Source organism: Engystomops pustulosus, chromosome 1 (genome assembly GCF_040894005.1).
Source record: "Engystomops pustulosus chromosome 1, aEngPut4.maternal, whole genome shotgun sequence".
NCBI classification, from domain to species: Eukaryota; Metazoa; Chordata; class Amphibia; order Anura; family Leptodactylidae; genus Engystomops; species Engystomops pustulosus.
Window position 1 is genome coordinate 116,284,225 of NC_092411.1, and position 22,796 is coordinate 116,307,020.

The window sequence follows — 22,796 nt, forward strand, 5'->3', positions numbered from 1 at the left end:
GCGGGTGAGGGGAATGTAAACATCTGCGCAAGAAGCGCTGAAATAATATCCGTAAATGAAAAAAGTTTTCCAGTATATTTTGTGGCTTACACAGCAGGGTGGCGACAAAGTTAACAAAATTGATGTGGAATGCCCTGCAATAGCTCTTGGGCGGTGTGCCTTTTATCACCTAGGCTCAGCAGTTTGAGCACCGCCTGCTGTCGCTAAGCAACGGCACTGCTGCTGTGCCTAGAGCTACCGACTGATGGCGCCATGCCCACGGATGGTAATTCGGAGGAGGAGGAGGTGGAGGAGGGGTGGGAGGATTTGGAGGTATAGTAGGCCTTTGAGACCTGGACCGAGGTAGGCCCCGCAATCCTCTGCGTCGGCAGTATATGACCAGCCCCAGGGTCAGACTCGGTCCCAGCCTGCACCAAGTTAAGTGTAGTAGCGTTCTTATAAGTTTGGGATATGGCGGGTGAGGGGAATGTAAACAGATGCGCAAGAAGCGCATGATGCGCATGGAGCTGGCGCTCCGCTGCTAGGCGAGCTTTCGCCAATCCAAGCCCCTGTCTCTAGGCTACTCCCCAAACAGCACTTCTAAGAACCTTTTGTATAAGATCAAGTGTAGTAGCGTTCTTATAAGTTTAGGATATGGCGGGTGAGGGGAATGTAAACAGATGCGCAAGAAGCGCTGAAATAATATCCGTAAATGGTAAAAGTTTGCCAGTGTATTTTGTGGATAACACAGCAGGGTGGCGACAAAGTTAACAACTTTGATGTGGAATCCATGAAAACAACCCAAATTTCGGCCTGACAAACCTCGTTTGATAAAGGGACGATGTATGGAGGCAGCTATATGGACGACTTTTGGAGGTAGCAATGGAGACAACGTGTGGAGGCTGCTATGGAGACAATTCAATTTGGATAGTGCCTGTATGTGGCAGTCCAAAAAATTTTTCAAACCAGAGGAGCAGGTAGGTGGCCCTCCAGAAAAATGGAATAGATTGAGTGCCTGTATGTGGCAGTCCAAAAAAGTTTTTAAACCAGAGGAGCAGGTAGGTGGCCCTCCAGAAAAATGGAATAGATTGACTGCCTGTATGTGGCAGTCCAAAAAAGTTTTTAAACCAGAGGAGCAGGTAGGTGGCCCTCCAGAAAAATGGAATAGATTGAGTGCCTGTATGTGGCAGTCCCAAAAAATTGTTTAAAACAGAGGACCGGAAAGGTGGCCCTCCAGAAAAATTGAATAGATTGAGTGCCTGTATGTGGCACTCCCAAAAATTGTTTAAAACAGAGGACCGTGTCGGTGGCCCTCCAGAAAAATTAAATGCATAAAGTACTATACCTAGAGCCAGTGGGCCCTGTCAAAAAACAGCCAGTTTCCTCTGCTTTACTGTAGAAAGAGGAGGAGAAGGAGGAAAATGAGGAGGAGGAGGAGTGGATAAATTATTCAGGTTGAGCTTCCTTCACCTGCTGGAGATTTGAAATTAGGAGAAATCCATGCTTTATTCATCTTGATAAGCGTCAGCCTGTCAGCGCTGTCAGTCGACAGGCGTGTACGCTTATCGGTGATGATGCCACCAGCTGCACTGAAAACCCGCTCTGACAAGACGCTAGCGGCAGGGCAGGCAAGAACCTCCAAGGCGTAGAGCGCCAGTTCGTGCCACATGTCCAGCTTTGAAACCCAGTAGTTGTAGGGAGCTGTGTGATCATTTAGGACGATGGTATGGTCAGCTACGTACTCCCTCACCATCTTTCTGTAAAGATCAGCCCTACTCTGCCGAGACTGGGGACAGGTGACAGTGTCTTGCTGGGGTGACATAAAGCTGGCAAAAGCCTTGTAAAGCGTACCCTTGCCAGTGCTGGACAAGCTGCCTGCTCGCCTACTCTCCCTCGCTACTTGTCCCGCAGAACTACGCACTCTGCCGCTAGCGCTGTCAGAAGGGAAATACTGTTTCAGCTTGTGCACCAGGGCCTGCTGGTATTCATGCATTCTCACACTCCTTTCCTCTCCAGGGATGAGAGTGGAAAGATTTTGCTTGTACCGTGGGTCCAGGAGAGTGAACACCCAGTAATCGGTGCTGGAATAAATTCTTTGAACGCGAGGGTCACGGGATAGGCAGCCTAGCATGAAATCTGCCATATGCGCCAGAGTACCAATGCGTAAGAATTCACTCCCCTCACTGGCCTGACTGTCCATTTCCTCCTCCTCCAACTCCTCCAACTCCTCTTCTTCTGCCCATACACGCTCAACAGTGTAGGACTCAACAATGGTCCCCTCTTGTGTCTCGCCAACATTCTCCTCCTCTTCCTCCTCATCCTCCTCCACCTCCACCTCCTCCGATATGCGCTGAGAAACAGACCTAAGGGTGCTTTGGCTATCAACAAGGGAATCTTCTTCCCCTGTCTCTTGTGAGGAGCGCAAAGCTTCCGACTTCATGCTGACCAGAGAGTTTTTCAACAGGCCAAGCAGCGGGATGGTGAGGCTGATGATGGCGGCATCGCCACTGACCATCTGTGTTGACTCCTCAAAGTTACTCAGCACCTGACAGATATCAGACATCCACGTCCACTCCTCATTGTAGACTTGAGGAAGCTGACTGACCTGACTACCAGTTCTGGTGGAAGTTGACATCTGGCAGTCTACAATCGCTCGGCGCTGCTGGTAAACTCTGGATAACATGGTCAGTGTTGAATTCCACCTCGTGGGCACGTCGCACAACAGTCGGTGAGCGGGCAGTTGGAGGCGGCGCTGCGCTGCCCTGAGAGTGGCAGCATCTGTGCTGGACTTCCTGAAATGCGCACAGATGCGGCGCACCTTCGTGAGCAAATCAGACAGATTGGGGTATGTCTTGAGGAAACGCTGAACTATCAGATTTAACACATGGGCCAGGCATGGCACATGTGTCAGTCTGCCGAGTTGCAGAGCCGCCACCAGGTTACGGCCGTTGTCACACACAACCATGCCTGGCTTCAGGTTCAGCGGTGCCAGCCACAGATCAGTCTGCGCCGTGATGCCCTGTAATAGTTCTTGGGCGGTGTGCCTTTTATCTCCTAGGCTCAGCAGTTTGAGCACCGCCTGCTGTCGCTTAGCGACGGCACTGCTGCTGTGCCTAGAGCTACCGACTGATGGCGCCATGCCCACGGATGGTCGTTCGGAGGAGTAGGTGGAGGAGGGGTGGGAGGAGGAGGAGGCATAGTAGGCCTCAAACACCTGGACCGAGGTAGGCCCCGCAATCCTCGGCGTCGGCAGTATATGACCAGCCGCAGGGTCACACTCGGTCCCAGCCTCCACCAAGTTAACCCAATGTGCCGTCAGAGATATATAGTGGCCCTGCCCGGCAGCACTCGTCCACGTGTCCGTGGTCAGGTGGACCTTGTCAGAAACGGCGTTGGTCAGGGCACGGATTATGTTGTCTGACACGTGCTGGTGCAGGGCTGGGACGGCACATCGGGAAAAGTAGTGGCGGCTGGGGACCGAATACCGAGGGGCGGCCGCCGCCATGAGGCTGCGAAGGGCCTCGGTCTCTACTAGCCTATAGGGCAGCATCTCCAGGCTTAGCAATCTGGAGATGTGCACATTAAGGGCTTGGGCGTGCGGGTGGGTTGCACTATATTTGCGTTTCCGCTCCAGCTTAAGACGTTTGTATTCTCCTATGGCTATTTTCTAGCCAAGTATTACAGCACACTACTATGCCAGATGAGATGACGCTGAGTTATGAAAAAAATAAACGTAAAATAAAAAGAAACTGGCAGACTGTGCCTAATTGAAATACAACCCCGGGCCCTAATAAATTTTCCCACTTCGGTCTTTGCGATGGATATGTGCGTCACTAAAACACAGTGGTCGCAAGTCTGACTCCAAATTGCTCCCAATTTGATAGTAGATGCACTGCAGCAAGTACAGCCACCAGCAGATCAACCAGAAATCAAATATATATAACGCTACTGTAGGCGTAATTAAGACATTTGTATTCTCCTATGGCTATTTTCTAGCCAAGTATTACAGCACACTACTATGCCAGATGAGATGACGCTGAGTTATGAAAAAAATAAACGTAAAATAAAAAGAAACTGGCAGACTGTGCCTAATTGAAATACAACCCCGGGCCCTAATAAATTTTCCCACTTCGGTCTTTGCGATGGATATGTGCGTCACTAAAACACAGTGGTCGCAAGTCTGACTCCAAATTGCTCCCAATTTGATAGTAGATGCACTGCAGCAAGTACAGCCACCAGCAGATCAACCAGAAATCAAATATATATAACGCTACTGTAGGCGTAATTAAGACGTTTGTATTCTCCTATGGCTATTTTCTAGCCAAGTATTACAGCACACTACTATGCCAGATGAGATGACGCTGAGTTATGAAAAAAATAAACGTAAAATAAAAAGAAACTGGCAGACTGTGCCTAATTCTACTCAAACCCCTAATAAATTTTCCCACTTTGGTGTTTGAGGTGGATATGTGTGTCACTAAGAGCTAAACACAACGGTAGCAAGTCCCCCTGCTAATTCCTCACAATATGGTACTAGCTGCAAATAAAAAAAAAAAAAAATTATAACGTTATTGTAGCCCTAAGAAGGGCTGTTGGGTTCTTTTAGAATCACTCCTGCCTAACAGTAAGCTAATAGAACACCCTAACGCTTTCCCTGAGCAGCAGCAGCTCTCTCCCTAGCGGCATCCAGACAGAGAATGATCCGAGCAGCGCGGGCAGCGGCTAGTCTATCCCAGGGTCACCTGATCTGGCCAGCCAACCACTGCTATCTACGTGTAAGGGTACCACGTCATGCTGGGTGGAGTGCAGAGTCTCCTGGCTTGTGATTGGCTCTGTTTCTGGCCGCCAAAAAGCAAAACGGCGGGAGCTGCCATTTTCTCGAGCGGGCGAAATACTCGTCCGAGCAACGAGCAGTTACGAGTACGCTAATGCTCGATCGAGCATCAAGCTCGGACGAGTATGTTCGCTCATCTCTATTAATCACCCTAAAATAGATTATAATGAATTATACATTTACTGTATCAACCTAAATAATATTTCATTGCACCATTCTAACACAAATGTTTTCTGAGTTCTGTAAACTATTTTATCAGTTCTGGCCCCGCACAAATGAAACCACGTTTAACATTACATAACCTGTTTACAACACTATGGCCGATACCAATAACTCTGCTATTGTTTTCAATTTTGAATGCATTGCATGATTACTTAGAGTCTAGTTAAATTTTGCTTTATTTTTTTTCTTAGTAAAGCCTATGAGCTATGTTTTATATGAGTGTATTGTTCACGGATAGTTATCTTTCTATAGTGATAGCAATGCTAGCAACATCATATGCTGTAGTGTACAAATATACTTTGTATTGTACAAAATCGTGTTTGCAGACATGCAAAAAGCTGTAATTGACAAAAGATTCACTTACCCTGGCGTCAGTATCCACAAGTTCATCATTTACACGGGTGTCTTCACTGCGGTCCCCCTAGAACACATGGACAGCCATGTTAGGACTATACCTAGGTACTCTGCTAATAAAACAGTCTTTATTGATGTCATATACCATCTAAGTATCTTATGTTTACACAATATTACCGTTTGCACTGCATGAACATATTCTAGCAGTAAGTACAGAAAAACAATGGGGTAGATGTATCTGTAATCAATGTGATTTTTAACTGCTATCAGGTTCCAATAGCCTATGCTATGCTGATTTTTAAGATGCCTTTGTCAGCATTCTGTATCATTTCAGTAGTTTATAGTAGTCTGATTTACATTACCTGGCTCCATGCCAGCACCATATGCCGAGTCCAGGAGAAGGGCAGCTGCAGCCTGTGTGTGCCTTTGTCTCCTCATGTATTCCTCCTCTCCTCCCTTCAGGAAGTGGGGAGGGAGTGAGATGAATGTGGAGCAGTGATGGGAAGTCTGGCTCTTCTTAGTGAGCTGGCTCATTAGGCTCCACTCAGTATTGGCTCCCTTTTAAATATATAATAGAGAGCGGCAGGCCAATCAGTCACCCCACACCACTCCCCTTTTAACCCGATTGTATCAGGTTAAAGGGGGTATGGTGAGCCAGTTAGGGCAGGGTTAAGTGAGCCATCGGCTCACTAAGGTGAGCCTGTTCGTTTGCACACATCACTAGTGTGGAGAAGACTGACATAGGCACATATAGGCTGCAGCTGCTCCTCTCTCAGAATGCTGAGGCACAGCAAAGGCTATTGGAACCTGCCACTAGGTAAAAGTCATATTCTTTGTGACAGGTTTCCTTAAAGTCTGCCTCCTGGCTTTTTTTCTTTGTCTGCTTTTCTGCTGCTCAGATGTGTCTGAGTTTTCCTTTTTAATATATCTGAATTCTTTAGTAAATTTGCAACCAATATTATGTGCCTCACATCACCCCAACATTAGTGGACAGTACAATGCAAAAATACTCTCTATAGATCTGTAATTATTATGGATGAAAGTGGCCCCCATATCAAAGAAATGCCCCATTCCTATTATGGTGCCAGGATTTGCCACATAAATGGTTCAAAAGTGCTTGGACCCAATCTCCACCTTTTTATGTGCTTAAAGTACAGAGTGTTTTCCCTTGTAATGTACAGTTCATTACTGATACCACTGTATATATAAGTACCTTTGAAAGTGCCAGCAATGCTTTCTGGAAATCTCCAGATGTATCTGAGGTTATATCCTTGGACAGATCCGTCTTGAATACTGTAGAACAATTAAGACAGTCTTATAGGTGCATGCATAATATTATAACACATATAATCATACATAGCACTGTTTGTTCCCCTCATCAGATCAGTGTAATGTGGAAATCATGTCTTACCTCTTCTGCCCTTAGGCTAGGGCCATGCCTAGACTGATTGATTGCTTGAAGAAAATATGCATGGAATAGCCCTCAGCTATGGACCCCACCCAGACTTTGTGATTGACATTTGCACCATTTTGAGGTTAACACATGTCCATTGATCATTACAGATGGGCAAGGTTTTTGTGTGTTCTACTTTGTGTTTTCTATCTTTTTAACAGACTGGTTGATCCAAGTTGTGAAAATCCAGATGAATTTCAGAAGTTTATAATAGCAAGATTCTTTATCACAGTATAGTGAAAGCAGTTCAGACTAGGACATGCTCTACTCTTTAATGGAATAGGGGGAGATTTATCAGGGTTTGTACGCCATTTTTTGGACTACAGGTTCTGAAATATCACAATCACAAATATCACAATCACAATGCAAAACACCAGAAATTGTGATTATTTCCCCCTACACACCACCTCCACACCAAGTGGGCATGGAAGGGCCTTGAAAGGGGATGGCTGACGTAGGAGTGGGCCTTAGTGTGGCTTTCCTGCTAAATAATTATTTTGTTGTGCATTTTCCACAAAATGTGTTAACTGGATGTGGGCAACCGCAACTTAACTGCATCCCATCCACATCATGAGCAGACCATGTATTTGCACCCTTCGGTTACCCCCCTTGTAATGTCACTGCTGAGATTTTGTATGCCAACAAAGGCTGGCAATGATGGGAAATTCTGCACTGAATCAGAGCATCAGAGAAATTTAAGTATAAGTATGTTCCTGCTTTTACAAATACCTGATCCAGTCTGCAAAAATCAACAACCTTACATATAAAACTGCCCCTAAAGTGTTGATAAAGCGAACCTTTCACAAGTAATGTCATTTTTAGCTGTTGACAGATTCCAAAGCCTATGCTTTTCTGATTTAAAAATAAATGCTTATGTTAGCACTCTGAAAATTGCCACAACTTTGTAAAACTTTATTTCACATTACCTGGCTCCATGCTAGAAGAATGTGGTGAGTTCTTGGGTCGCCTGCAGCAGACTACGAGCCTCTGTTGCCTCATGCATTCTCCTCTTCTCCAACCACCCCTTTCCCTCCCCTGCCTGCTCAATGCACATGACTGGAAGAAGGGAGGGGTCTGGATAATGGGGGAAAGGGCAGAAGAATGCATGAGGAGACACACACTGGCTACTGCAGCTGCCCCCTTTCCTTGAACTAACCACACACTGCTGTCAGCATGAGCCAGGTAATGTGAAATAAAGCTTCATAAAATACTTATATGATTCAGAATGCTGACACTTTTAAAATCAATATAGCATAGTGAATTAGAACCTGTCACCAGTTAAATTACTTTAGGCATAACTTTGTTTCATTTGGCTCTAAGACCAAAGAAACATTTTCACTGCCCACTTCTCTCTCCAACAGCTGTACCTGGATCTTCATGCTGTACTGTACAGGCTGTATGTGCATTGCATCAAGATTTCTCCTGTGAGGCTTAGTGTGATGCAGAAGAAAAGGGGGGGGGGGTCTGAACCTTAGCTCCATAAGGTGGTGCAGAAAGCAGAATGGAAGGCAGGAGAAGGTTAAAGCGATTCCCTGGAGGTAGCAAGGTATTCTTTGGCATAAGAACTAAAACTTCATTTACATTTAATTGGCAATATAGCCAGGTGAAACAAAGGTATATTCTATATACCTCCAGTGTTCTCAGCAACAGTACAGTGAAGATTTATCAGTGCCTCCACGTCAGAAAACTGGCCTAGAAGCAATGTACCATATATACTTGAGTATAAGCCGAGACCCACAATTTTACCACCAAAAACTTGGGAAACCTATTGACTCATGTATAAGCCGAGGGTGGGAAATGCATTGGTCACAGCCTCCCAGTATATAGCCAGACAGCCCCCAGTAGTATACAGCCATCCCAGCAGGCCCCCAGTAGTATACAGCCAGCCCAGCAGGCCCCCAGTAGTATACAGCCAGCCCAACCTTCCCCCAGCAGTATACAGCCAGCCCAGCCTGCCCCCAGCAGTATACAAGCAGCCTAGCTTGCCCCCAGCAGTATACAATCAGCCTAGCTTGCCCCCAGCAGTATACAGGCAGCCCAGCCTGCCCCCAGCAGTATACAGCCAGCGGAGTCTGCCCCCAGCAATATACAGCCAGCGGAGTCTGCCCCCAGCAATATACAGCCAGCCCAGCCTGCCCCCAGCAGTATACAGCCAGCCCAGCCTGCCCCCTGTAGTATACAGCCAGCCCACCCTTATAATAAAAAAATAAACTTATATACTCACCCTCCGGCGGCCCCGATGTTCAGCACAACTCCCCGATGTTGGTGCGGCTCCGCTTCTTTCCTCCTTGCAGCTCCTCTTCAATCTTCAGTCTTCTTCAAAAGCCTGCAGGGCGTGGCCAAGCCTCGTTCCGGCCGGCAGGCTTTCAAAGAAGACAGAAGAGGAGCTGCAAGGAAGAAAGAAGCGGAGCCGTGCGGACATGGGGAACCGCGCTGAACATCGGGGCTGCCAGTGGGCGAGTATATAATTTTATTTTTTTATTGACTCGTGTATAAGCCGAGGTGAGGTTTTTTTCAGCACATTCTTTTGTGCTGAAAAACTCAGCTTATACACGAGTATAATTATTAATTAAATATGTGGACCTAATGTACTTTTGTCCACCAGTGCTGCAGGGCCAGCAGATACATCATGAGGTCTAAGCATCATGATGGACCGGTCCCCAGCTTATGATATGAGGTAAAATGTATATGTAGAAATTAGGTGATTGACTCCATTTGGAGGACTGTGTCCTGATGTTCTTAATACTTACATTCTTTGTAGACTCTATTGATTTCTCTAAGCTCTTTGTTTGTTCTAGATGCTAAAATTTCGATTAGGGTATCCTCATCAGTTCCCAGACCCTAAGTGAATAGATATAAACAAGTGGTTACTTAGATGTCTGTATTTAGTTGTTTTCAGTATGACCATTCATATACAGTACTATACATTAAAAATCTAGACTTTATTAAACAAACCCTGTACCTTGGTGGCACGTTTCAGTTCCTGAGCATCATATTCAGCTGGGGTCTTCAGCAAAGCCAAGACAACCTCCTCAAAGTGACCAGAGAGGGCCTTCTTCAAAGCTTCCTCTAGAGGCTTGAAACAAAAATACATTTTATAGTTTTACATGGAAACAAATTTATTAAAGTACATGATAGATTCTTTTACACTGTAAGATTTCACTACCTGGAAATGTATGCAAAATTATCTGCAACCATTCCTTTTGTTAATAAGAAATGTCCTCAAAGAGGTTGTTTGGTGGTTTTGGAACCATTTTTGTCTGAAGGTCACCCACCATGAGAGAACAGTGCCTGGGGGAGTTTTCACTATGATGCAAGGAGTGATGACATTTCAGTGTTTTTTTTTCCTGGCGGGGGAAAAAGGGCCTTGGTGCATCATATATTAGTATGATGTTCGGGGTCCAGTACTGAACACTGTGGTCTGTAAAATCTGTCCAGCATTTCTGTATTGCACGGTCATGTGGGCTGGCCTTAATGAGATTAGATTCCCTTAGATAACGTTATTTGACATTTGTTTTTTCATGTAGTAAAACCTCTTTTGGACAACCAGCCAAATTGCTTACAGTTTTGTGGTATTAAACTCCTTTTCCGCACAGAAATTTCTATACCAGATTATGGGTGCTCTTCTAAGAGTGCTGGTATGTTTCACTGTACTTACCTTTCCAGTGGAGCACTGGTATGCTGTTTTAATGGCCTGGCGCTGAGTATTATTTCTTTTTGTCAAAACGGCAATTATCTTTGCTTCATCAACACCTTTTAAAAAGGAAACTATTATAATTACAGCACTACAACTTGGAAAATACAACATTTCACTGCTACACGGTCTTATAAAACATTGGTAGAAAAGACAGAGGACGGAGCAATGAGTGATAATGTTAACGTTATACACTCAAGGTATTGTATTGTCATAGTAAAATTGCTCATTTCTAATTTAAACTATGACAATAATATCCATGTAGGGTATTATACCAGGACCTTTTCTTCCACCGGGTGCGGCAGGAAACATCCCCAGGCGCAACACGGTTGAAGAAACAAAGGGCGATTGCAGCTGCCCATTGCCCCCAGAAAAAAAAAAGTTCTCACCTTCTGGCGCTCCCTGTGGTTCCTCTCCTTTCTTCGGCATTAGCGCAACCCATCTACATGCACTGGGCCTACGCGCACACTACGACGCGGCATCTCGTGACCTGATAATGTGTGCAAGGGCCCAACACACAGAGCTGGGTCACACTACTGCCATGTGGAGCACCAGAAATTGTTTTCTTTTTCTAAAGTATGAGGGGGGGTTGACTGCAGTGTACTGGGGCTACCTATATACTTGGGGGGGTTGCAGTGTGTTGGGGCTACAGTCAGGATTTGAACCGGCATCCTGTCGCCTTTCTCTACCACTGGGCAATGTAGTCTGATATTACCTGTCTTTTTGTTGCTGGTGTTTCTGCATTACCTGCTGGTGTTTTTAAGTTTCAGCTGTGGTAAGTTGCATAATCAGGAGTTTTGTCATTCAGTATTTGCTAGGTATTGTTGTATCTGCAGCCCTGGCTCTGTTCTGTAGGAATATCTATACTTACTAAGTAGCTTGTTTCTTTGACTGTGGTGAGAGATCCTGTGAAGTTGGTCTTTTCTCTTGTATTTACTCACCACTTTCCTGTCTGTTCCCCTTTGCCCGTGTTTATTTTCTAGCAAGTGTTTTTTAAACCTGCTCTGATTGTTATCCACTATTCCTGTCCACTCTATTGCCCTTCTTCCTGCAATCAGTCTCGGTTGTGTGTTTGTGTTCATGCTGGCGTTGCTTGTTCGCCAAGTTTTTACTTGCAGCATTTTTTTTGTTACAGGGGTCCAAATTTAGTACACCAGACCCTAGTATCCTTTAGTTCTTTTGCCAACTAACTGAAAAAGATCTTTGTATTGAGAGAGAGAGAAGTTTTGGGCCCAGAGCTAGCCCGGGTAAGCTGACCATCACCCGCAGGCAGGGAATAGTTTAGTCTTAGAGTAAGGCTTTATACAGTTTCCTGCTTCATTGTAAACCTTGACAGCTACCTATATAATGGGGAGAAGCTGCATTGTACTGGGGCTACCTATATACTAAAGGGGGGTGGCTGCAGTGTGCTGGGGCTGCCGATATACTGCAGGGTAAGCTGCATTGTGCTGGGGTTACCTATATACTAAAGTGTGTGATATCAGTGTGCTGTGGCTACCTATGTACTGGGGGGCTGCATTGTGCTGGGGCTACCTACAGATGCAGTGCTGGTTAAAAAGGACTTAAAATAAGATGACTGAGTTATCTCAGAAAATGGCAGTTCCCTCCATTCACTTACACTACAAACTAAATTATCAAGTCTGGTTAACAGGCTATGCCAGTCATTTTTTCCAGTGCTGTATCTGTATATACTGAAGGGGAAGTGACTGCAGTGTGCTAGGGTTCCCTATATACTGGGTTACAGTGTGCTGAGGCTATCTTTATACTGGGGGTAAGCTGCATTTTTCTGGGCTACCTATATACTGGGGGGTTTGTTATAGTGTGCTGGGGCTACCTATATAATGGAGGGGTTGGCTGTAGTGTGCTGGAGCTACCTATATACTGTTCGGGCTGGAGTCTGCTGGCTCCCAATATACTGGTGGGGGAGCAGTGTGTTGGATATCTTTATACAGGGGGTAGTATGCAGTGTGACTGGGAATTGGTCCTGGTGAGGGGTTTCTCGTTCTAGTTCTGTACTTATGTATTGAACTGCACAATGGTGCTGTATTTATGTACTAATATTATAATTTGAAATACACTCTACATTTTAATTAAAGGGGGGATACTATTTATGTTAAGGAGGGATTTGTTTAACTTGGGGGGAGAATGTCTAAGGTAACTTAGTGGGATAGTGCTGCATACACTAAAATCCATACATAAAAGTTTGTCTATAATTTGTATGGGGCTGTTTATGCATTGTATATATTTTATGAACCTCGGAGGGGGGGGGGGGGGAGCCATGATATTAGTTTATGTTTGGCTTTGTATTTGGCAACTTAGGTTTAAGTTAGTTAATTAAACTATGAACTTGGGAATCACAGTGCAGTGTTAAAAGGGTTTTCCCAACATGCAAATCCAAATCACCAATTTTTGCTATTTTGCTATCCATTCATTTTTTTATATAATATTATTGATAAATTCATCAGCTTGTCCTACTAATAATTAAACTTGGATGAAAATGTGTGTCAGAATATAACGATAAAAAAAATATTCTTATTTCTTGTAAAATTTTTATGTTTCTCTTTAAAGGTAAAAAGACATAACAATACAATAAAAAAGTAATCAAATAATAAAAAACTAATAGAGGATGCGTCACTTGGATTATACATAGGGTTCATTTTACGACAGGGTCAGGAGTCACAGTCAAAGATCATATACTGTAATTGTAAATTTGATACCTGACAATGACACCTGACTTTTGACTCTGATGGCCAAAAGTTATGTACAAGGCTCAGTAACTTTGTTGTTAAAGGGGTATTCTAGTCATGAAATATCCACAGGATATGCTATAAATAAATGATCAATGCAGGTCCATTCTGCGACCTTCACCTATCTCGAGAACGGAGGTGTACTGACCTCCTTCCCACAGCTGCACTGAATGCACCACATTTAAATTTATGGGAGTGCCGACAAGCTTTTTTTAAAGTTTTATAAACTTTTAAAAGGTCACTGACAATAATACATATACACATTTTTAGCAACCTTCTCACATACATATAAAAACATAACAATATTGTTGTCTCAAAACTAGTATGCCCTAAATTCACATTTATAAAACACACCAACCTTTAGCTTTTATAGCGTTGTCTAAAGCAGTAGCATCTGCAGTAGCATCATAAGTTGGAGCCCCCTTCAGACCTCCACTAGCTTTTTGCTGGAGAGTGGAAAATTGTCCATCAAAAGACAGATAATGGATGTAATTAAACAGTGAGTTAGAAGGTCATCAACAAACATTAAATTTGAGAAAAAGAACTGGGAAACTTATGTGCTTATTATAATAGCATTGAAAGCTTACAGGTGAATCTTCAGCTGGGCCGCCCATGAATGCAGCGTATTTTAGGAATTCCTGAATAAGAGACATGGTATCTGTAAAAATAAGGTAACAGAAATGTCAAAACAGGGAGCTGAACTTCATAGAACCTCTGTTTCTGCCTGCTTGTCATCCCTGCACTAATGTGCAGGCGACAACTGGGCAGTGGTCCCTAACTATGTGCACAGAAACGTAAGACAGGGTCACAGAACAGTAAGACAGGTTACAAGACTGATTTTAGAATATCAAAGAATCTCACAAAGTGAGCAGCCACCAAAGGAACATCACACTGTTTAAAGACAGAAAAACTGCAGAACGTTGGCCCAGCAAAAAAAAAAAAAAAACATGAAACAAAGGGAGTCAACAAAATTATACTACAACGCAAATGCATTGGATGGAAGTCTACAAGGTAGCAAATTTATTTTACATAAAAGGGGTTTTCCGACTTTGATAAAAATTATAGAGGCGGGCTGTATTTAACTCCTTTGGCGCTCCCTATATACCGAGCCACCATCCCTCAGTGTGGTGTGCCTGTTTACAGGGGTTCAACTCCCTATGACTTCCTACAGCAACCTGACATGCCCACCGTCACCATGTCCCAGCGCGTGCATTAGGTCAGTGATTTTCAACCTTTTTTGAGCCGCGGCACACTTTTTATACTTAGAAAATCCTGGGGCACACCACCAACCAAAATAGCACAAAATGACACTAAAACAGTCATATTATACATATAGTTAATAATATAGATTCTAAATTTATTTTACTCACTCAGTAAATGAGTGTGAAACCTCTTCCTCAACAGTTTTCAGTTTCTCCCTGTTTTTAGTATATGGTGCTGATTATTATGTGGCTCATATACTGCAAAATAAAGGGGTACAATGAGAAGTACTAAGGCCATGAGGCCAGAGTACAAGTGCCAGCTCATATACTCAGCATATGAGCTGGTACTTGTAGTACTCCAGCCTCATGACTATAGTATTTCTCATTTTACATCGCTGTGCATTGCCGGGAAACAAAACACAGGGGGCACCATAGTTTGGGGAACTTTCCCCGCGGCACACCCGACCATGTGTCGCGGCACACTAGTGTGCCACGGCACACAGGTTGAAAATCACTGCATTAGGTAAAGATGTTCAGTATTGCCACATCCCAAAATGTTGGTTCTATCAAACTATTAAAATGATTATTCCCGGCCGTAAACATAACGAAAAATAGTGCCCAAATAGCCACTTTTTTTCATCCATTAATATTTGAAATAAGAATAATCAAATGCTCATATATGTCCCAAATTGGTATTCCAATTGATTCCACTTGGACCTAAGCACCTAAAAAAAAAATTTATTAAAATGTCTTAATTACACGCATCTATTTTTCAAAGAAAGAAAATAAAACCGGAGATACTCAAGTAGCTTTGCTGCTTTTTTAGTGGAGATTTGGCTGTGCAGATTTATGAGCCATGCACAGAGTGAATAAAGGCCAAAAATCATAATGAAGTAAACATTTTAATTAAATCAAACCCAAAAAGTGTATATTGTCCCTTGGTTACGTACAAGATAGGTTCCGTAGGTTTGTTCTTAAGTTGAATTTGTATGCAAGTCAGAACTGTATATTTTATAATTGGAACCGAGAAAAAAAATTGTCTGGAGGTACAGACGCACCTGGATTTTCAATTTTTTTTTGCTGTAATGAGAACAACGGTTATCAATAAAACTTTATTACAGACACCATATAGCTGATCATTGCAGCCTGGGACTAAAGTAAAGAACCCAGAGAGCTGCAGCATATAGTGGGCAGAGTGGTCCGTCTGTAACTAGGGTTTTCTTACGGAAGGGACTGCCTGTATTTACACTCTGCAGATGTGTTTCAGAAAATTATGTCCTTCTCTCAGAACATAAAAAAAAAAAAATCAATTATAAAACTATACTATTGAGATGAATGGAAGTTCAGTTATCTAATCACATGTACCTAACTTTTAGCATTCTATTCAGTTTATTACAATGTAATAGATTGAACTTCAGCAAATACTGTATATACTCGAGTATAAGCCAAGTTTTTCAGTACAAAAAATGTGCTGAAAAACCTCAACCTGTTTTTTCATGACATGTTGTACTTCACATCAATGCTATATTTGATTTGAAATATATTGCACTTATTTGTAAAAAAAAATGGAAAATGTTACACTCATCATACATAACCACCCAAATAATATATGTTTAAGAAGCATAAACCTGAAGGCACACCATAAGACAAATGCATCTTAAGCCTGGCTGTGTGCGTTTTCCTTTTTTTTTCTTTTTCTGCTGGTCAGATGTGTCTTAGAAGCTTTTTTTTTTAATGACATGCTCCTTTTTTCTGTGTTTCCATTTTTCACTCTCCACCTTAAAAAAAAAATCTATAACTTTAATTTTCTTTGTACAAAGCTGTTTGAGGTCTTGTTTTCTGTGTAACTAATGGTACTAAGTAGGGGTGGGACTGGGAAGCAGAAAAAAATTCCAATTGCGGTGAAAATGGAAAAACGCATTTGTGCCGTTTCTTGATCGGCTTTTACTGGGCTTTTGTTTCTCCATATTTTGATGCCAATTACTTTTTCATACTTCGGTTTACAGAGCTGTGTAAGGTGCCTTTTTTGTGAGATAAGTTGACTTTTTGATCACTTTCTATTTCCAATATGGTGAAAAAGTATTATTTCAGACATTTTGGCGTATTTTCTGTTATTGGGTTAACCCCTTACCGACATGTGACGCAGTATTACGTCACATGCCGGGTGCGGGTGCATGGAGAGGGCTCACGGGCTGAGCGCTCTCCATAGCCGGTAAGTCTTTGCTGCATATTGCCACTGATGTGTTTTCCCGCTGATCGCCCCCGGCGGCTTCAAAAAGATCGTCGTTCCAACTGACATCATCGGGGAGCGACGATCCGTCGACGTGGTAGGTCTTCCGAAGACTCGAGGCTACTTCGGGTTAACCAATTCATTACAATGTGCTATCAGCACATTGGAATAAATGGGGAGTAAAATCCACATATACTGCCATACTGCAGTATGGCAGTATATGATAGGATCGTACAGACAACATAGGGTGAAAGTACCCTAGGGTGTCTAAAAAATAGTAAAAATAAAAAAAAAAAAATAAAAATTATAATAAAAAACCTAAAAACTCAAATCACCCCCCTTTTCCTAGAACTGATATAAATATAAACAGTAAAAATTATAAACACATTAGGTATCGCCGCGTCTGAAAATGCCCCATCTATAGAAATATGATAACTTATTTTCACTGTGTTTAACCCCGTAACAGAAAATCCGTCCCAAAGTCGAAAATGGCACTTTTTTGCCATTTAAAAAAAAAAATTTAATTCTATAAAAAGTTATCAAAAGATTGCACAGTCCTAAAATTAATAACACTGTAAATGTCATCAAAATCCACAAAAAACAACACCTCCCAAAGCTCTGTACACCAAAGTATAAAAAAAGTTATTAGTGCCAGAAGATGTCAAAATCCAAAAAAAAACATTTTTTATACAGGAGGTTTTAATTTTTTTAAATGTATAAAAACATTACAAAACCTATACAAATTTGGTATCTCTGTAATTGTACCAACCCAAAGAATAAAGTAGACATGTCATTTGGGGCATACAGTGAAATCCGTAAAAATCCAAGCCCACAAGAATACGGCACAAATGCGTTTTTTACCCATTTGACTGCATTAGGAAATTTTTCCTGCTTCCCAATACACGGCATGGAATATTAAATACCACCATTTTGAAGTGTAATTTGTTACACAGAAAATAAGCCATCACAGCTCTATACATGGAAAAATAAAAAAGTTATAGATTTTTGAAGGTGAGGAGTGAAAAATGAAAAAGGGCTGCGGCATTAAGGGGTTAAACACAAGGAATAGCTATAACCACTGCAGCAAACTTGCCCATGGCAAACTTTTAAGGGCATTTGTTTTAGGAGTAAAAAAAATTCCACAATGTGAACATACCCCACAATAAGTTGCAAATAAATAAAACGCCAAGCCCAATAAAAGATACATGTCCCCCCATGAGTCCATGACTCTGGAGCTCTAATCCCATACAAAATGAAATGTTATCTTTCCTGCTTTATAAAGTGACTCATTTCCCCTTACAAAGTTTTCCAAAGCAGGCTGGAAATAAAATTAAAGCTCAACATAAATGAAAAGAAAAAAAATATTGCTTACATGCTTAAATGGTAAATGCAGCAGACTTTAACACATTCCCAATATGTGCTATGTTTAAGGAAAACAACAACTTTTACTACAGAAAAAAACAAACTACAGATACTAACCCCTCCTCCTCTTCATTCCAATTCCGGCACTGGTCCCCTTTTTGTTGACATTCCGGGATTGCCTAGTAAATAGATTTATAATTTAGCAGGCGGAGCCGAGGGGCAAGATGTCCGGCACTAATTAAGGACACCCTCGCCACCTAGGATAGAGGTGACATCACGCGAGAGGCAGGAGGTGGGGAGGATGTGCATAATTAAAAGCCCAGAGCACGGGACATCTTGTCCCCACATTCATGGCAGCTAATTAGAAGTCTTATCTAAGCGATCCTGGCATGTCAACATTGAAGAAGACAAGCGCTGGGATCAGAAAGAAGAGGAGTGGGGTGAGTATCTGTAGTTTGTTTTTTCTTAATTAAAGTGGTTGTTTTCCTTTAAAGAGTATTCCGGGAATACGAACATCTAATACAAAAACCCTTGATGTTATAAATAAATGAATATAACATAACTCAATGTCATTAGTCTCAAAATTGAGCTTAAATAGTTTGATTTTATGGCCTCTCTAAAGAATGAGGAGTTATCACCAAGATGGCTGCCACTGTAGACTACAAGTCCCCAGATCCTTTAGTTCTCAGTAACTCCTCCTACCTCTTATGCTCTGCTTCCAGTGATGATCTAACAGGTTTTCTTCCTCTGTTACCATAGTATAGATGTGTAACTGCCGTCACTGCACATTGTCTCACTGAGATGTCTCACCACAGCACTGGCCATACTGCATGCACTGCAACCAACCGAATACAGCCAAACATAGTGGTGAACTGATGACCTGCCCAGACAGGTGTAGGACATGTGGACATGTGACCAGCAGTCATCTTCTGTCCTGTGTCTTCTCCGCACGGAGGAAATAAGTGGACTGATTAAAGGGCCAGTAAGATTTTAATTCTCCAGTACAGTGAATGTGAATGCATTTTTCTGCTAAAACGAGCAAAATTCTAAAATAACATCAATTTACATATTAGCTTATATTTTAAGGACCCATTTGTATAGGAATTATGCTTATTCCCGGAATACCCCTTTAAGTGATAAGTTAACATTTCCTGCATTAATACATTTAATGAATTACATATCAATTTAAAAATGTGCAACTGCAGAATACAATACTTCTGTACTAAGGCAATAGCTCCAGGGAAGTGTAAGAAAGTAAAATTTCCTCTTGTTTGATTTAAAGTAGCTATTGTTCCATGTACAGTAAAACATCACTTACCAAGAAGTACATCTAGTGATCACATCTTGTGGTCCATGTCTATTAACTCTCTACGGAATAGCACTATAAGGGCTCTTTTCAAGTTTAAATTCTAACCATAATATTTTCAGAGAGAATACTGACAAATACGTCAAACCTGGCGTAGTTTGCCCGGCAGCCGCTCCGCCCAACTATGCCCCTTGATGATGTATCTAAAAGGACACAAGGGCAGGAGGCCTGCCTGCCATCATACGCCGATGCTCCTTTATGTATAAAACATCTCCCCCATACTTTTCAATAGTTATACAACACAGTCTTAGATTATGTGTGCAGTTTCCTTAAATGCAAAAAAAAAACAAGTCCACAGTCCCTTGTTTGCAGCCCAACTTCAATGACAGAAGAAAAAGGACCGGTTCCATAATTTGCAGCCTGGGCAGTTGCCTTATGCACAGGGCTGTGGAATTGACAGGAGTGGCCATACGGCCATAGAAGTAAATGAGGATGAGTGTTAGGCACTGAAGGAATGGCTACCACATGTCCTCATAATATGTTTATGTGCATGAGGCCTTCATGTGCACTTGCCTAATCCTGAATGATAAATCTTACAAATGTAGGACTGTCTTTCCTAAACTTTGCATAATCCAGTTGTTATTTTAGATGTGTGTCTGATTGATAAATATGCCCCAATGTTTTTAGCCTTTTCATGACACAAAACAACAATGATCCTTTGAAGGTACAAAATCTCTGAAGATGTGTAGTGGTATCTTCCATTAGCAGAGATAGATTATATATTAAATTGTGTGAGACATTTCATCCTTTCTGTTTATGGAGATGGGGTACTAGGGACCCCTGTACATAAGGGAAGTCAGCATGTCTATGCAGGTGTGTTTGGCTTTAGGGTACCTCACGCCCCAAACATGATTTACATGATTTACTGTGAATTGTTGTGCATTGCTATGTAATTTTTACAGCAGATCCATATGGAAACCAAAATGTACAAAGGGAACCTTATATTTGATTTTGCATAAGAAAACTGGTAAAAAGACTCACACTACAGCAAAGGAGAGATAATCCCATAAAATTTTGTATGTGTTAGCCTACCGTATAGATTAAGGGAGGGTAATAATTTAGGGTTTACAAAAAGAAACCTGCACCGACCTCCTACAGAAATATTTTAACCCTAGCCAAAAAAACCCCAAAAAACTCAATATTAGGCTACATGCACAGGATGTATGCCCGCCGTACTACGGTATTGGCGCTGCGGAGAGGAGCAGGGGATGAGCGCAGCTCACCCTCACCCCTCTCCATAGGACTATACAGCGCATGGCGCCGTATCACGTAAATAGATAAGACATGTCCCATCTTTCTACGGAGCGGTACTGTACCGCTCCGTACGGTGCCATGAGCCCATAGAAGTGTATGGGGGACGTATATACATGTGTGTCAATGTAGCCTTAATGATTGCTAGCTTACAGTCCATTTTTATGTATTCCACAATATTCTTTTTGACCTTTTAAATTGTTGGTAATGTTTGTACTGTATTTCACTTTAGTAATGCACTGCACAATTTATGTAGTTCAATACATTAAACTGTCAGTTACTGACAGGCTTTCTATTAGGCCCTACCTCTGGAATAGACTAGTAGAAAATTACTACAGGCAGATCAGTATGTTTGATTGCATTGCACAAGGAGTTAATAACCCGTAATCTGAGCATTTCTCAGTCCGGTTGTTAGTGCCGAGGATGGCTTATAATAATGCAGAACAAGCCCAGGCACCAGCAGGACACAATGTCCTGCAATCTTCTTCTGTTGCCGCATCATAGAAAGAAGACCACTTAAAGGACATCTACCACCAGGATTAAGGTTTGTAAACCAAGCATACTTACATGCACTCTGACAGGCTTTGCTCTTCTTTAAGCTTCTTAAGCCCTTGTTTTTATGAATAAAAGTTTTTAAAAACCATGCAAATTTTGTAAAAACAGGGGTTTAAGAAGCTAAAAGAGGATCCGATCTTGTTAGAGGGGGCACACAATGGTATGTAGGTGTGCATTGTTTACAAACCTTAATCCTGGTGGTAGATGTCCTTTAATGACTGCTGTAAAAAGCTGATAGTGGTCATCAAGGGGTTAAAATTGACTCCAGCCTACATGTGTCAATTGTAGCAAGTCCTAGCTTCTGTTATTGCAACTTACAAGAGTAGGGATACACAGATCTCTTGGGCGATACCTAACATTGTCTGAAGCTTTAAAGACTGCTAAGAACCTGAAAAACCAGTATGGTAAAAGAATCAGAAAGCTTTTTGGAGTTTGCTTTTATAGCATTTTGTCACAGGTATGCATCTTTTTTCTATAACTAACAAGAAAATGCAGACAGAGTAGCTAACACATGATATGGAAACATAAAATGTAGAATCTTTAAAACTTTCCTACAGAAGAGTATGGGGCTGGACATTAAGAGTGACTAACAGTTTGGCTTAACTTCAAATATGTTTCCATGGAGAGAAACCACAGAAAAAGGAACCAATGCCAATTTTCTAAACTTAACTCAATTTTTTTGCTTTAACATATTTATACAGTATTCTTATCATTACTGAATTTTACATATTAATAAAACAACCTCTACCAGACACTGGAAAGTACATCTGCATCTGTGGTCATACTAGTCATATTAGAAGATAGAGAGAAAGTACAGAAACATAAAAAGCAATACTAAAGAAAGTATGAACTTACTGGTGAGGAAACTTCCTGAAGAGCAGACTCACAAATACTAAGCAGAAGAATGCGTCCGCCGGCGTCTGAGTTTTATAAGAACGTTAGGAGACCACACCTAGCAACACTAGGGTATTTGCTGCCGCACTACTATTGGCTGTCTCGTTGTGAGGAGGACATGTCCGTCACTCCCTGCCAAGTCAAAGACATCTTGTTCTCTCTTGCCCTTAGCTAAATACAGGAATACTGTACAGCTTTTTCTTTATAACAAGTAATTTTTTAAATAAATAGGTTTACCAGGTTTGTATTTAAGATCACAACCGACAACCACAATGTTTTAGTGGTTAGTACTCCTGCTTTGTTGCACCAAAACTACAGGTTTGATTTTCATCATGTATAATGCTTTAATATTCTCCCAGTATTAAAGGGATTTCTGACTCCTTATGTCTTTTTAATATTAATGACTTAATGATATTATCAGTCATCAGTTTGCAAATGATATATGTCTAAAACTTGAACCCTATCAGCTGTCTCCAGGTGCCTATATCAATGCTGTAGTTGGAGGAACAGGCAGAAGTCTCCATCTATGTTCAGTATAGTGGTTGTATATGGTTACTGTAGCATTGAGTTGAAAGGGAAATGGATTGCATTTCCTCAGCAACAAGTCTATACATGTATGTAAGGTTTTGGGTTTGGCAGGAGCTGTAATATTG

At 42.0% G+C, this 22,796-nt stretch overlaps 1 protein-coding gene across 4 annotated transcripts in view; it reads right to left on the reverse strand.

The window, feature by feature from the left end:
• Positions 1-22,242, reverse strand: part of LOC140132079 (annexin A1-like) — an 85,596-nt gene extending 63,354 nt beyond the window's left edge. The window contains exons 1-8 of one of the 4 annotated variants that reach the window (XM_072150948.1): positions 22,105-22,237; positions 13,871-13,941; positions 13,642-13,729; positions 10,501-10,595; positions 9,805-9,918; positions 9,593-9,683; positions 6,603-6,682; positions 5,400-5,456 (exon numbers count right to left, since the gene is read on the reverse strand). In XM_072150948.1, coding sequence (XP_072007049.1) covers positions 5,400-5,456; positions 6,603-6,682; positions 9,593-9,683; positions 9,805-9,918; positions 10,501-10,595; positions 13,642-13,729; positions 13,871-13,936 — 591 coding nt within the window. In that variant the 5' untranslated portion in view covers positions 13,937-13,941; positions 22,105-22,237. Of the gene's footprint in view, positions 1-5,399; positions 5,457-6,602; positions 6,683-9,592; positions 9,684-9,804; positions 9,919-10,500; positions 10,596-13,641; positions 13,730-13,870; positions 13,942-18,887; positions 19,006-22,104 lie in introns of those variants that run through there. The other 3 variants (XM_072150946.1, XM_072150949.1, XM_072150947.1) reach the window with 3 other exon arrangements.
• Between the last annotated feature and the right edge of the window lie 554 nt (positions 22,243-22,796).